Source organism: Wasmannia auropunctata, unplaced genomic scaffold (assembly GCF_000956235.1).
Source record: "Wasmannia auropunctata unplaced genomic scaffold, wasmannia.A_1.0 LD335059.1, whole genome shotgun sequence".
NCBI classification, from domain to species: domain Eukaryota; kingdom Metazoa; phylum Arthropoda; class Insecta; order Hymenoptera; family Formicidae; genus Wasmannia; species Wasmannia auropunctata.
This window is the reverse complement of record NW_012027831.1, coordinates 7,083-21,084: the sequence shown is the minus strand read 5'-3', so window position 1 is coordinate 21,084 and position 14,002 is coordinate 7,083. Positions and strand designations below refer to the sequence as shown.

Genomic DNA, 14,002 nt, shown 5'->3' with positions numbered 1-14,002 from the left:
ATAATATATATATATATATTATATATATATATATGTTGGAATATCAATAGGATATTTCTATTCCAGCCTCAGCTAATTGCGTTTCAAGTCCGAACATTTAATCGGCACGCAGTTTAACGGCTGTACACGGATTTCAGAAAAATTCATATAGAATTTATTAGGCATCTAAGATTCAGCCGTGACCGCGAAAAGACGCTCTCGAAGTTGTGTTATTCACATACAGGCGGTCTTATTCAAATTATAATTATTATCTATTATTTTAAATTAAATAATTTATTTTTTAAGTTTATTTCATTAATTTATTTTATATTTATTTTATATTTTATATCATATATTCACGAATTATTATTATATTATTATTAAGAATTTAAAATTTGAATCACTCTCTCATGAACAAGAAGTTCTCAGAATATTTCGCAATATTTTAAATTTGTAAATATTTCTACAAAAATATCTTTAATTTTTTCAAATTTTATAGGTATTCTTTAGGAATTATAGAGAGAGAATATGAGAGAAATCTAAATCAGAAAAATCTTAGAATATTTCAGAATTCATATATGTAAAGAATTTGACAGAAATATAGATTTTCTTAGCATTTTTTAAAAGGATTTCAGCTTTTTTTTTAAAAGCATTCCAATTTATACAAAAAATTTAAGAAATTTCTAAAAAGTTATAATATATAAATGTTTATTCTGAAATTATTTTATAACAAATTTAATACAAAAATTCTAAATTTGTATACAAATTCTAAAAAAAAAACAGAATTAATTTCATCAGATACATATTTCATATATGTCATGGCAGAATAAATTGCAGTCATTACAGATTTTGTATTAATGGTGTATATAGCACCCGATCGAGTCGTTAACGAGATATCGCTAAAGATCCACCGCGTAAAAAACGAAATCTCAGAAAGAAACTACGCAACCACTTATATTGACTTTATATTGGATAACCTTCAAAATGTTACTTGTGCAACTGTCGGCGATAATGCACCAGTCTCTTTATTATTTCTATCGATTATCATATCCAATATTGGCCTTGACCTAAACATGTGCATGTTTAGCGTAAACGAACGAGATTAAAGAATCTTTTAATCGAGCTGAATTATGTACATACAACAGCTGCGTTCTGTGTACATATATATATTATATATACATGTATCAATATGTTAAATATATGTGATGACTACATGCGCTCGTTTCAGATCTATGAAACAGTAACCGATAGAACGAATCGATGCAAGGCTATAATCTCGCTTCCTCAAAAATGAGCGAATCCGCCAAAGACGTAAGGAATCGTTTTCTTTCTCTTTTTCTTTTCGTAACTTTCTAGGATTATCCTTAGTGCCCGCAAAGTTCCGAGGCTTTTCGATGTTTCTAAATTTCTTATGCGGTTTCTAATAAGGAGTCGACATTCAATCTCTCTCTTTTTTTCGTTTTTTTTTTTTTTGTAAAGAGCGCATATACATATAGAGCACGAGCTTTCAAAGTTTGACTTCTCATAAATTCCAGGCCTTGCGTCACGGCATTTTGACCCCAGGCGATCCGATAAAATATAAACCGCGCCTTTCTTTAACCTTTCGATGAGGAATAAATCAGAAGGTGATTGACATATCGAGGATTCCACGAGATTTAAAGAAGTGTGCATCAAAGAAACGATTAAAGTTTAATGACCCGATTGAATTTATTTCAACGCCCGTCCCGATGCATTCGTAGAAGATACACCGCACGCTAGAACCGCCAATCCGTTATTTTCAGTAGGGAAAAGTAAACGGTAAGGCGTATGCAGGATACTGCGTTATCCATGCTCGAGAAAGATAAATAAAACTTTATATTAATAGAATTCGTAGAATAGTCTATCAATGGAAGTCTATCAAGAATCAAATATACAGTTGGTGGCACAAGAGCGTGTTATCTGTTTTTCTTGAGAAAGCAAAAATTTTTGAGAAATAAATGTATGAATTTGAAATATATTATATATCGATACATTTATTTAATACGTCGTCTAGTTCCCTCCGTTGTCGATTAAGGCTTGGAAATATCAATGCATACTTTTTAGAAGATTTTTTTGTAAAAGTCTTGGAAACTCCAGATAATGACTTCCAATGTAATTGTCCGAATGTAATTGATACAATAATTTCTTCAAAGTGAAGATACGCTTTTTCTTCATTTAGATTTTTATAGAAATCCATTTTCAATCGCGTTAACATGAAGAGATTGATTGAAAATCAGTGTTTTGTAAAAATGCCATTTTATGTACCCTGTAATTATTGTGTTTTATCCAGTTATAACACAACAACTAAACCGAACTGAAATCTAACTTTCAATGGATTTTTTAGCCTAATGCGTATTGCTAATATTAACACATAAAAATTTTATTCATACAACATCTATTAATAGAATTATGAACACGCCCTTGTGCCACTGACTGTATATATTTTGCTTGTATATATTTGCATAATTTGCTTCTAAATTTGAAAACTACTAGAATTATGTTAAATTAAATACAATTACTTAACAAATTATTTAACAAATAAAAACATAGATTAGGGCTGCGTTCGAGAAACTATATTAGCAATTGTATCATTCTATCCTTGCTTTACATCTAATAAACAATAAAGATCGATAGATGATACAAATAGCGTCTTTCCCAATGCATTTCAGGTCTTTATTTTTTTTAATGAGCAAATCTTGTCGATTAATACGCTCATTTGTTCGAATTTTTGTTGAATATACTTCTATGATATACCTTTTTCCTTTATAATACAGAGAAATGTTAATAAATAAATAGAGATACACATATTAAAAACTCACATGAGATACACTATATACGTCACTCATTGTGTAATAATTGATTGTGGAAGTTATACACACACACACACACACACACACACACACACACACACACACACACATCAAAGTTGATATAAAGATAAAGATAATAATTATTATTATAACTTAAATTGAATTAGATTGCTAAGTGAATAACACAAATAGAGAAAAATTTTAACGATTGAGGCTGGATCTTAATGCTTATAAATAATTATCAAGTAATTATTAGACATCAAGATCTATGTAGCCTCAACCGCTAAAGACTTTTCTCTATTAAATTGTGTTATTCACTTAGCAGTACAGTTCAACTTATTATTGTTTTAAATTTAAATTAATGTTGATGTTACTTCCATTTAATCAATATTACACAATTATTTAATACTTATTAAGCACCAAGATCCAGCTTTGACCGTTAAATATTCTTCTTTATTTAAATGTATAAATTTAAAAATATATATACATATAATTTTATGTACTATAATTTCATCAAATTTATTTCAAGTTTTTATATTATTTTGTATCGTCTCTCTTGTTTTATTCTATTATATCAATTCTATTGTATCTTGTTTTATACAATTTAAGTAATACTAGACATCCTAGACGCACACTTCGCACGCGCTATTTTATTTTTTATTTTTTACTTTTTACTATAAAACAATATTAAAATGTATAAAAATACATTGTATTGTACTATTAATCTCTCGATACGCAAAACTGTCAAAATATACGCTCACGAAATATGCGCCAGAGAACCAATCAGTATCGTGGAAAAGCGATAGGTGCGAGTATCGATGACATGCCTTTCTTAGAATAATTCTAATCTAAAAGAGGAAGGATGTTATATTCTTCAGATAAAATAAGTAAAACGTTGCATCAATGAAGTTCGTGATAATTCATGATTAGATCAAACCATATGTTGATATTTCTAATTAGAATTATACATTCGATCAATTAAATGTATATTAATTATAATTATACATTCAAATATATATATATATATATATATTATATATATAATTATATTCGAATTAGAATTATACATTCGAATTTGTATTATACATATACATGATTACTTAACAAATAAAGAAATATATTAAGCATTATACTATTTCCAAATAAACAAATATCATAAGTCGCCGCCTACAATAAAATTCCACATATTCGAAGAATATACGGAGAAAATGTTAGAGTAATTGTTACAATAGAATGATAATGTTATCTTTTACCTATCTATACAAAATAATTAATATAAATCATAGCACTTTGAAAATGATTTATGTTTGTCCTAATCTTAGTATAAGTTAAATAAGATGCGAATACCGATGACATGCCTTTCTTAGAAAGGGAATAATTCTAATTTAAAAGAGGATGTTATTCTTCAGATAAAATAAATTAAACGTTGCATTAATGAAGTTCGTAATAATTCATCTACTATATATATATATGTTATATATATATACAACACAAATTCTAATTTAAATTAGAAATATCAACGTTTAGTTCGATCTACTAATGAATTATTACGAACTTCATTAATGCAACGTTTAATTTATTTTATCTGAAGAATAACATCCTCTTTTAAATTAGAATAATATATATATATATATAATGTGTGATTACTTAACAAATAAAAAATATATTAGGCATTCTATTTCCAAATAAACAAATATCATAAATTGCCGCCTACAATAAAATTCCACATATTCGAATACACGGAGAAAAATTTAGAGTTGTTACAACAGAATAGTAATATTATTTTTTATCTATCTATACAAAATGGTTATAGAAACCATAGCACTTTAAAACTGACTTATGTTTACCTCAATCTTAGTTAGTTATCTAAATAAGAATTGCTGCCACATTAATGTTACAATCGTAATGATTATTTCTAGGAATTATTCCTGCGACCATAGTTACATATTATTCTCCCAGTAAACGGAAAAGGATTAAAATGAATTAAAATTTTTTAATTCATGAATTTAAATTCATTAAAATAAATATTAATTTCCGTGGAAATAAATGCATTTCTATTTCATAATACGAATATAATATAATATTTTTACTACAATATTAATATAATATTTTTTGGATTAGATAGATTGTGAAACAATGCATTTCCTAATCACAATTTTTAATTAAATAACTTTTATGATTTATTTTCACGGAAAACTATATGTTATTATAAACTATATATTTTTTAAATTTAATTAGATTGAAAAGCTGCATTTTTTATCTAAAATTTTTAATTAGCTAGTATTCATGATTTTAGATACTTTTTAAAACTGAACTTATTTTTAGATTGAATGGCATAGAAAATGTAATTATGCAATTCCTATAAATGAATACAAAGACATTGAGCATTGAAATGGATTCAGATTTTTAGAAGTACGTATTCGCGAACGTTAAAATACATTTTTTTCAATCTATTTTAATTTATTTCTGTTTGCTGTTTTAAGCTGATAGCATTCTTCATTTGTAAAATCATATACCTATTAAGGTAAAATTATCTTTATGATAAGACATCTGTAAGAATTTCCAAATGTATTTGTTGGATATTGATAAAATTTAATTTAGAATGTCAATCTCAGCATTCAGCAGATCATGGTTGATCTCCATTGCTTTTTTGCCACTTATTTCTCTAACAACGAGCTATCTGAGATAAGGGCGTACATCTTAGAATTTTAGATTGTTCAGTAACTCGTTGCTAAAGTGTCATAGTGGCAAAAGAAAACAATAGACATTAAACTATCAAAGTCGGACAAAAAGTATACTTCTTTCTAGCGTTAATAGAAAGGGAAAATAAAAAAAGAAACAAAAAAATATCATAAAGTGATAAATGATAACATCTTTTTTCCTGTACATAAATAGAATTTTGAGAATATTTTTTCCTATTATTAGCATAAATACATGAATACATATAGGTATATGAAAGTAAAAAAAGGAACAAAAAGAAAATATCATAAAATTATAAATAATAAAATCTTTTTTCCTGTACATAAATAGAATTTTTAGAATATTTTTCCTATTAGCATAAATACATGCATACAGGTCTCAAAACTCTTAATTAATATTTTAAGGTGTAAAAGAGAAAAAATTTTGAACTAAAAGTTCCTTTATCAATTTTGGCTCAGACCATTATTTACAGAGTTATTAACAAATAAAGTTATTCAATCAGATCGCGTTTAGCCGGAGTACGAAAGAACGTATTATGCCGTGCAGTTCTCCGCGCTTATTTCTCTCGATTAAAATTTTATTCTAATTTTTCATATTAATAAATAAGTAAAAGTTCTAATAAGTTCTTGGCCGTTAAACTTTTCATTGTTGAAATAAGTAAATAATAAATAAGAATAAAAACAATCACGATTTAAAAAAATTTTGAACGTAACTTATTCTTATTTATTTATTTACCTACCTTATTTATTAATTTATTATTCACTTGCTTATTTATTAACAATATAAGACAATTATTGATTTATTCATTTGCTTATTTATTAATATGAAAAATTAGAATGAAATTTTAATCGAAAGAAGCGCGAAGAGCCGCACGGCATGCTACGCTCTTTCGCACTTCGGCTAAGCGCAATCTAATTGATTAACTTTATTCGTTAATAACTCTGTAAATAATGGTCTGATTGTAAGCCAAAATTGATAAAGAAACTTTTAGTTCAAAATTTCATTTTCTTTCACGCCTTAAAATATTAATTAAAAGTTTTGGGACACCCTGCATACACATATACATTAAAGAAATATATTTTATAGTTAATTTACTTGAAAATAATTAATTTGAACATATTTGATATCACATAATATCATATAAAGAAACTGCAATATGCTAAAACAGAGAGTTTAAAAATCTTATCCATAATAACAAGAATCACAATATACACTTGTCACACATTTGTAGACACTTTGTTCTTCGCTAGTATAGCAATGATACAGATAATAGTAATTGCAATAGAACTAAATTCTCTATTCAATTTTGAGTGCTGTATCGTAAAACTATATTCTACAGATCTCTCGGTCACACTATTTGTTCTGTAAACCGTATTAAAGAGACAATAATCTTTCGGCAACCATGTATAAGAATATTCTAACAAAATATTAATTTTTATCCTAAAAGTTACGATTGAGAACCGTACTGATGGGCATACCTTTACAGATATATTCAATGCAATATCAATATGACTTAAATTCACATATGTATACATTTCTTTTCCAAACATATAGAATATTATAATAACAACCATAGCAATTTTTTCATGAAGCGTACAAATTTTCTTTTAGAAGAAAAAGAAAAGAATACATATTTTTAGCAAATATACCTGTACCATTGTTTAGTTAATTGAATACTTCATTACGTATATTCCATTTTGCTTATAAATTTTTGTTATAGGTACATTCGTGAAATTAAAATACAAATTTTATTTTTTTACTTAATATAATTACGTTATATTTTGAAATAAAGAATGATATTTTAAATTGTATGAAAATTAGATTTTAGATAAAAAAATATTAATTAATTTGCAATTTATATATTATTTTAAAGTCTTATTGTTTTAATATTTTTCTTAAACAGTAATGTACTAGTAATTGTTTAGCGATTGACTCTAATATGATGCAATATAACTTCATCGAATTTATTATAAACTCTCATTTTACTTTCCATCGTCCCCCATTGTTTTATTAGACACCTTGCTTTATCATATTTCATATAATTTAAATACTTGAATACTTGAATAAAAAAAAATAATTGAAATTATAAAGTTAAGCTAGACCGTTATATAAATAAATGAGTAAAGAAGAGAAAATATGGTTTTTGACCCTTCTTTGAATATTCGGATGAAAGGAGAGACAGCAATTTAAATTTACCAAATTTACCAAGCTAATGGCCAATTTATCGGGCACGATCGCGCACAAAGTAATGGATGTTACGTGTTTTATTGCTCGTGGCACAGGCTGCATCTTATCGTCGTCCATCCGCGAATTTTCGCAGATTCTCATTTCGCTCGCCGATTATCGAATTCCTGACCATCGTCGTCGCCGTCGCCGTTGCCGTCGAACCGAGTGTGTTCTTTTCCCACTCTCCGAGGCGATCACGGTGGAGGCGGCGGAGGCGGCGGCGGCGGCGGCGGCGGCGGCGCGCGGCAGCGACGTTTCTCTCCGCGGACGCGTAATCCTCGCTCACATCGATAAGAGAAGACCCGAGATGGCCACGGCAGTCGGAGGAGCACGGAATGCCTCCCTTACCCCCATCACGATCCGTTCGTCCAATATATAAGTGAACCGGCGCGCCGATGGAACGTGTACACGTACCACAGTCGGCCGGCGTTTCGTATGTTTTGTGTGTTTCCTTCGTTTATTTTAAACGTGCGCGGGCCGCGCGCGACGGATAAACCTCCTGTTTCGCACGTGCGCCCCGGCGCGCGAGGACACGCGCGCGAAACACGGAACGCGACGCGCGCCCCTTTCCAGCCCGCGCCGGCCACGCGACCAAGCCCGGTCGAGAATCCGCCATTTTCAGTTCCGCCTTTTTTTTTTACTTCGTGCTTAAAATCACCGTGCTGAATTCGCCATCGCCAGAAATCGCAGGAAGCTATATAATAAAAGTAGCGGCATGCGAGACAATTTTATTAATGTAGAGATTGGAGACAAAGGTGCGGGAATTTTGTCTGTCAATTGTTAATTTGTGGAGCGAATTACAGTTGTTAAAGATAATTATATAATTATATCGCCAATGGCATGAGTCACGTAAGTCACGTGTCGCGTTGACCTTCCCCGAACGTGCCTGACTGTGTGACAGGTTTCTTCCCGTGGAAATTAAACTTAAAGAGAAAGACGCGCGAAAACCGAGTGTGCGCGAAAATTGTTGGTATCTAGTTGTCGAGAAAGAAGAAATTCAAGAAGGATGGAGTCAATGCGGTCCGGATGGAGATCATTTGCGAGTCTTCTCTTGATCCTGCTAGCGACGGCGGGAGTCGGCGGAACGAGACCCGAAACAGTCCTTGTGGATGTGCTCACGAGACCCTTCGTGCCACGAGAATTTGCCTCCTCCGAGTGCATCCGCGACGGTGAGATTTACCTAAAGGCGCTCGAGAGATACACTCCCTGGGCGCTCCAAAGTAAGTAAAAGGATGGCTCGAACAGAGAGAAAGAAAAAAAATTATACATATCCTTCGGATTCTATCGTGTTTATATTTTTCATTCGATGTGAAGTGTGAATATTCATCTGATTCCTTTGTCTTTATATTCTATTCTTCATCCTTATTCGTTAATTTGTTGATTTGTTTGATCAATTTTGATAGGACTATGACCGATCAAAAAATATATAACTATAAATTTTAAAATGTATAAATATAAATATATAAAACTTTTGCTAAAATCTTTTGCGCGTGTTCTCGCGTCCCCAACATTTAAAATATGTTAGATATACAATATTTAAATTATAATACAAATTAGAATTTAATAGATCATCCTTGTCTTACAAAAAAGACTTTATTTATCACATGAATAATTGATTCACTTTGCTTTGTTATCAATTGTTGAGTAGATCGCAACAAACAAATTTTATATGTTTTTTAAATTAAAAAGAAGAAAAATAAATAAATCGAAAACAATTAAAGTTTTTTAGAATTTGTTGAATCCCAATAAGTGTATTTAATGAACGAGTTAGAAAAAATGCACTTTTTAGGTCTTCAAAATAGTATTTGATTAACAATATTATATTTAACTTTTCAAAAACCGCCTTCTAAAAGTTATAAAAAATTAAATAAATATTAAATAATTAAATTCTTCGCAGTATTTTAAAATGTTTATTAGCATCAGTATTATTAAATTGAAGATCAATTTAATTTGTGATTTTACTATCCCAACTTTATTTTGTAGTTGCGTTAATTGTCCAACAGTAATCGACGCACCGTTTAAATAATTGAATGTATAAATACATTTAAATATAATACATATAAATAAATTTAAAAATATTACTAGGCACCAAGATCCAGCATCGTTGTTAGCATTTCTCTATTTAATTGTATTATTCGCTACAGCGGTCTTTAACTGTTAAACAATTATCCCCGGTAAGACAACGTTCTACGCACAATTCGTAATAATTGCGATTTCTTTTTATCTCTCAATGAGAATTAAGCTCGGATTCGGGGGAAGGACAGCGAGGAGAAAAACATTATATAATCTTCACGTATTGTTTTGTCTGTTATGCGTCGCATGTGAGATCACGAAAACGATTACGACTGCGTTTTTTTTTACGTTTAAACATTCAGCAATTATCGGACATTGCACGCTGCGCGCAATTATCGAGCGAGGTTATCGCGGGCGTGTAACATTGCGTATATGATATCGCCGCCGAGCACACGTGGAGTGCAGCATATCGTCAATTATCAGATATCGATCTCTTCCAGCGCGAAGATAATGGTGACGAATCAGAGAGATCCGATCGACGTGATAAAACGTATCTCAATTTTTCTTTTCCGCGCCACACGCCCGGAGTTCAACGTACTCGCACGAGGACGCGAGTTGCAAAAGCAGCGCGGCGGTGAGACCCGGGCGTTGCAAAATTTTATCGTCCTTTTTATCTCCTCCGAAAGAGACGAGAAATAATTTCGGGAAACGAAGACCACCGCCGGTTTTCGGCCGTGTCGTACGATTTCGACGCCGCGGCCGATTCGGTGATCGTCCGTATCTCGAATTTCCAGATTCATGCAATGCGCACGCTGCACGTGCTTCTTTCGAAAGAGAGGCGGCGCGGCGCGGTGGCGCGATACCGCGCGCGTCGAATTTACGCGATTGCGTTATACATCGATCGAAAGAGCCTTGTGTCCATTTTTGCGGGCGAATTATCGTCTCCGTGACACTTGGACTAGCACAGATTAACGAGTGTGACATTGATCTGATTGATATTAATAGCGTAATGCCGCGATCGGTGACAGCATCGCGATCGTTACAAGATGTTTAACCCACGCGTCCTCGGCGCGGCGCGTATGCGGATCCCCTCGTCGCTGCGTACGTGTTATGGGATCATCGCTGCATAGATCATCGCCGTTTTGCATTATGACAGGCCTTTATCTCCGCCGCGATAATTACATTTTGTTGACTCGTGTTTACTCCGTTCTTACGTCAATGCGTCGAACGCAACATTCAATGAATATCCATAAACGCCGGATGCATTTTTGCCCCTTTTGATATCGGCGTCAAATGGATTTCTCCATTGACAGTATCTGGTCAGCGCGATTATTGTATTTTCTTTTTGTACTAAATTTATTACCATTGGTATTGCACATACAAATATGTTTTCACTTGAATGTTACATCTAAAAGGATAAAAAATAATAATAAAAGATAGAATAGCTAATAAATGCAAGACAAGTTGATTAATAAAGTAATTGATTTAATATTCAATTAATTTTCTTATTTATTTTGATTATCCAATATGTAATAATTATTTAATATTTTTTTATATAAAAAAGAAAAAAAAGAATTGTTTAACAATTAATAATTATTTTCTGAAATAAAAATTATAATTATTTAGAAAAAAATATATTTTTTTAAATACATCCTACTTTTTAATTAAAAATAACTTGATATAATTATATAATATATATAATATACACATAAATATAGTAAAAAAATTTCTGATACAATGAAGAAAGCTTATAATCAAGTATAATTAATTTATACAATTGCATATATAAATGTATATAAACATACATATATAAAATTAATTATATGTATATTTATATTAATATAAATTAAAAATTTATATTTATATTGATATATATATTAATAATTTTATAATTATATAATTTAATAATAATTATACTAAATTTTGCTGCCATAATATTGCGTTATTGAATGTTACTTTTTCCTTAAAACTTTATCGGCCGATTTAAGACAAAAAAATAATCTCGAACGAACGATGCCGAGAGTACTAATTCCTACTGATGCATGGCAATCGCTCGCAAGTATTGTCAGCTTTGTAACCGGCGCGGCGTGCTGTTAAGAAAAAGGCAATTAACAATCTACGCGCGCATATATATATATTCGCGCAGAAACAATAATATTGACCGATGTAATTGCAGTATGTGCGTCGTACGCGCGAGACCAAACTGGGTCAGCGAGATGCATCCACGAGGCCGATGACCGTCCTTGTGTATCAGCTAGGGGTCTGCCTTCGATCGATCGATCGATCGATCTTTTCCTGGCCTGTAACGTCACTTAATCGCCAATCCGACTAGCTCGCACGATTCCTCAGCTATTGTTTATACGACGATCGGAGTTGAATCGGTCAAGCATAAGAGAAAGAGAAAGGTCTAAATACGTTAAAAGATCCCTTTACTTACGGATATATAAAGAGGAAACAAAGTAACTTGTTACATTAGCATTATTACATTAACACTTACTACCATGCGTCTATATTTGGATAACACGTAAAATTTTCGTTACTTATTTGTGTCACGGTTTTATTAAAAATTGTTATTAAAAATTATTAAAAATTATTTTCTTAAAAATAATTTTAATTATTCTTGATCAGATTAAGAATACTTTTACTAACAATAAGTATTTAAAATATATATATTAAAGAAATATTATGTAAATTAAATATAAATTATAAATTATAAATAGTAGAAATTAAAAAGAAATAATATAAATAGTATAAATAATATTTTTAAAAATTCAAAAATAATAAAGAATTAAAATATCACGCTATACATATATTTATTAAACTCAACGTCGAAATCAGCTCGACAGTCAACGCGTATTAACAGATATCTTTGACTCGTCACGTTCACTTCTACGTAGAATTGATCGGGAGGACATTGAGCTATCGCCGATATCGTGCAATCTGCATAAGTACGCTCGCTGTATCGTTATCGTTCGGAAATTTTTAAAATTATAAGTATTGCGCTATCGTCCAACGCATACGATCGTGTGTATTCCTTCAGCCCGGTCGGTCGGTCGATCCGTTTTTGCGACGATTCCTAGCCTGATCGACCGTTTCTACGTATCGGCCGTATCGCGTATAGATAATGCACTTCCGCAGTTAACGCACTCGCGACATTGACGTTGCCTCTGCGTCATGGCGCGATCACGCGGTTCCAAGGAATCACCTTGAAATCCCATTTCGAATAGCGTAAACTCGTCGTTGTGCACAGAGATGACTAATTACATAAATCATTAGAGTATAATGCGCGATTCTCTCTCTCTCTCTCTCTCTGCGCGCAGTTGGATAGTTTATCGCTATATCCTCCTAGAACTTACTCCTAGAACGTGACTTTGATCAACGCGCCGTTTGTTCCCGCCGAGTATATTCCATCGTGGGATTTAATCGATTATACGCAATTTCCTTTCTCGTATAAAAAAAAAGAAATTCTTCTCGAGCCTGCCTGCTTGGTTCGTCATTAGCGAAACATGAGGAAATATATACTATACATCTAAAAAAATAGAGCTTACAATCTTAATCTCAAAATTAATTGTGGCAAGAAAGATGCTAATAACTGCAATAATTACTCGTCCGTCAATATAAAAGATGATTATTTTAAAAAGCTTTATAATGAAAAGACTATAGTAAAAACTAAATTCTCTTCAACAATTTTAAATTCACATTTGTACGTGCCATAATAATAGAATTAGGTAGTAAATAATTAAAAAAAATTAGGAGCTAAACAATAAATTAAGTTAAAAACTAAATAATTTTTAATTTAACTTATTGTTAGTTATTTTCAAATGAGTTAACTCTCTTTTAACTTCAACTAATAATTTTAAACATATATTAACTTTTCAATTTAATGTATCTTGAATTAAACAATCGGTTTTCATGTCTGTCGCGACTGTCGTTAGTCATTTGACTTTATTACTTAAAGTCAAATAATAAAGACAAATAATTAAATTAAATAACTAAATTTTAATAAAAGTTTCATTTCAAAATTTTTAGTTAAATGTCCTTTTAATCATCATAATCCTTAAAATTTTTGTTCTTTTCTATTCAAAGTAACTCTCTTTTAACTTCAACTAATAATTTTAAACATATATTAACTTTTCAATTTAATGTATCTTGAATTAAACAATCGGTTTTCATGTCTGTCGCGACTGTCGTTAGTCATTTGACTTTATTACTTTAAGTAATAAAGTCAAATGACTAACGACAGTCGCGACAGACAT

General features: G+C 30.9%; 1 protein-coding gene across 1 annotated transcript in view; it reads left to right on the top strand.

Annotated features, from left to right (window-relative positions):
* Nucleotides 1-8,095: 8,095 nt before the first annotated feature.
* The window catches only part of LOC105457751, a gene marked incomplete at its 3' end in the record, with an annotated part of 11,663 nt that continues 5,756 nt past the window's right edge, over nt 8,096-14,002 (top strand). The window contains exon 1 of the mRNA XM_011702587.1: nt 8,096-8,953. Within this exon, the coding sequence (XP_011700889.1) occupies nt 8,740-8,953 (214 nt within the window). The remainder of the gene's footprint in view (nt 8,954-14,002) is intronic.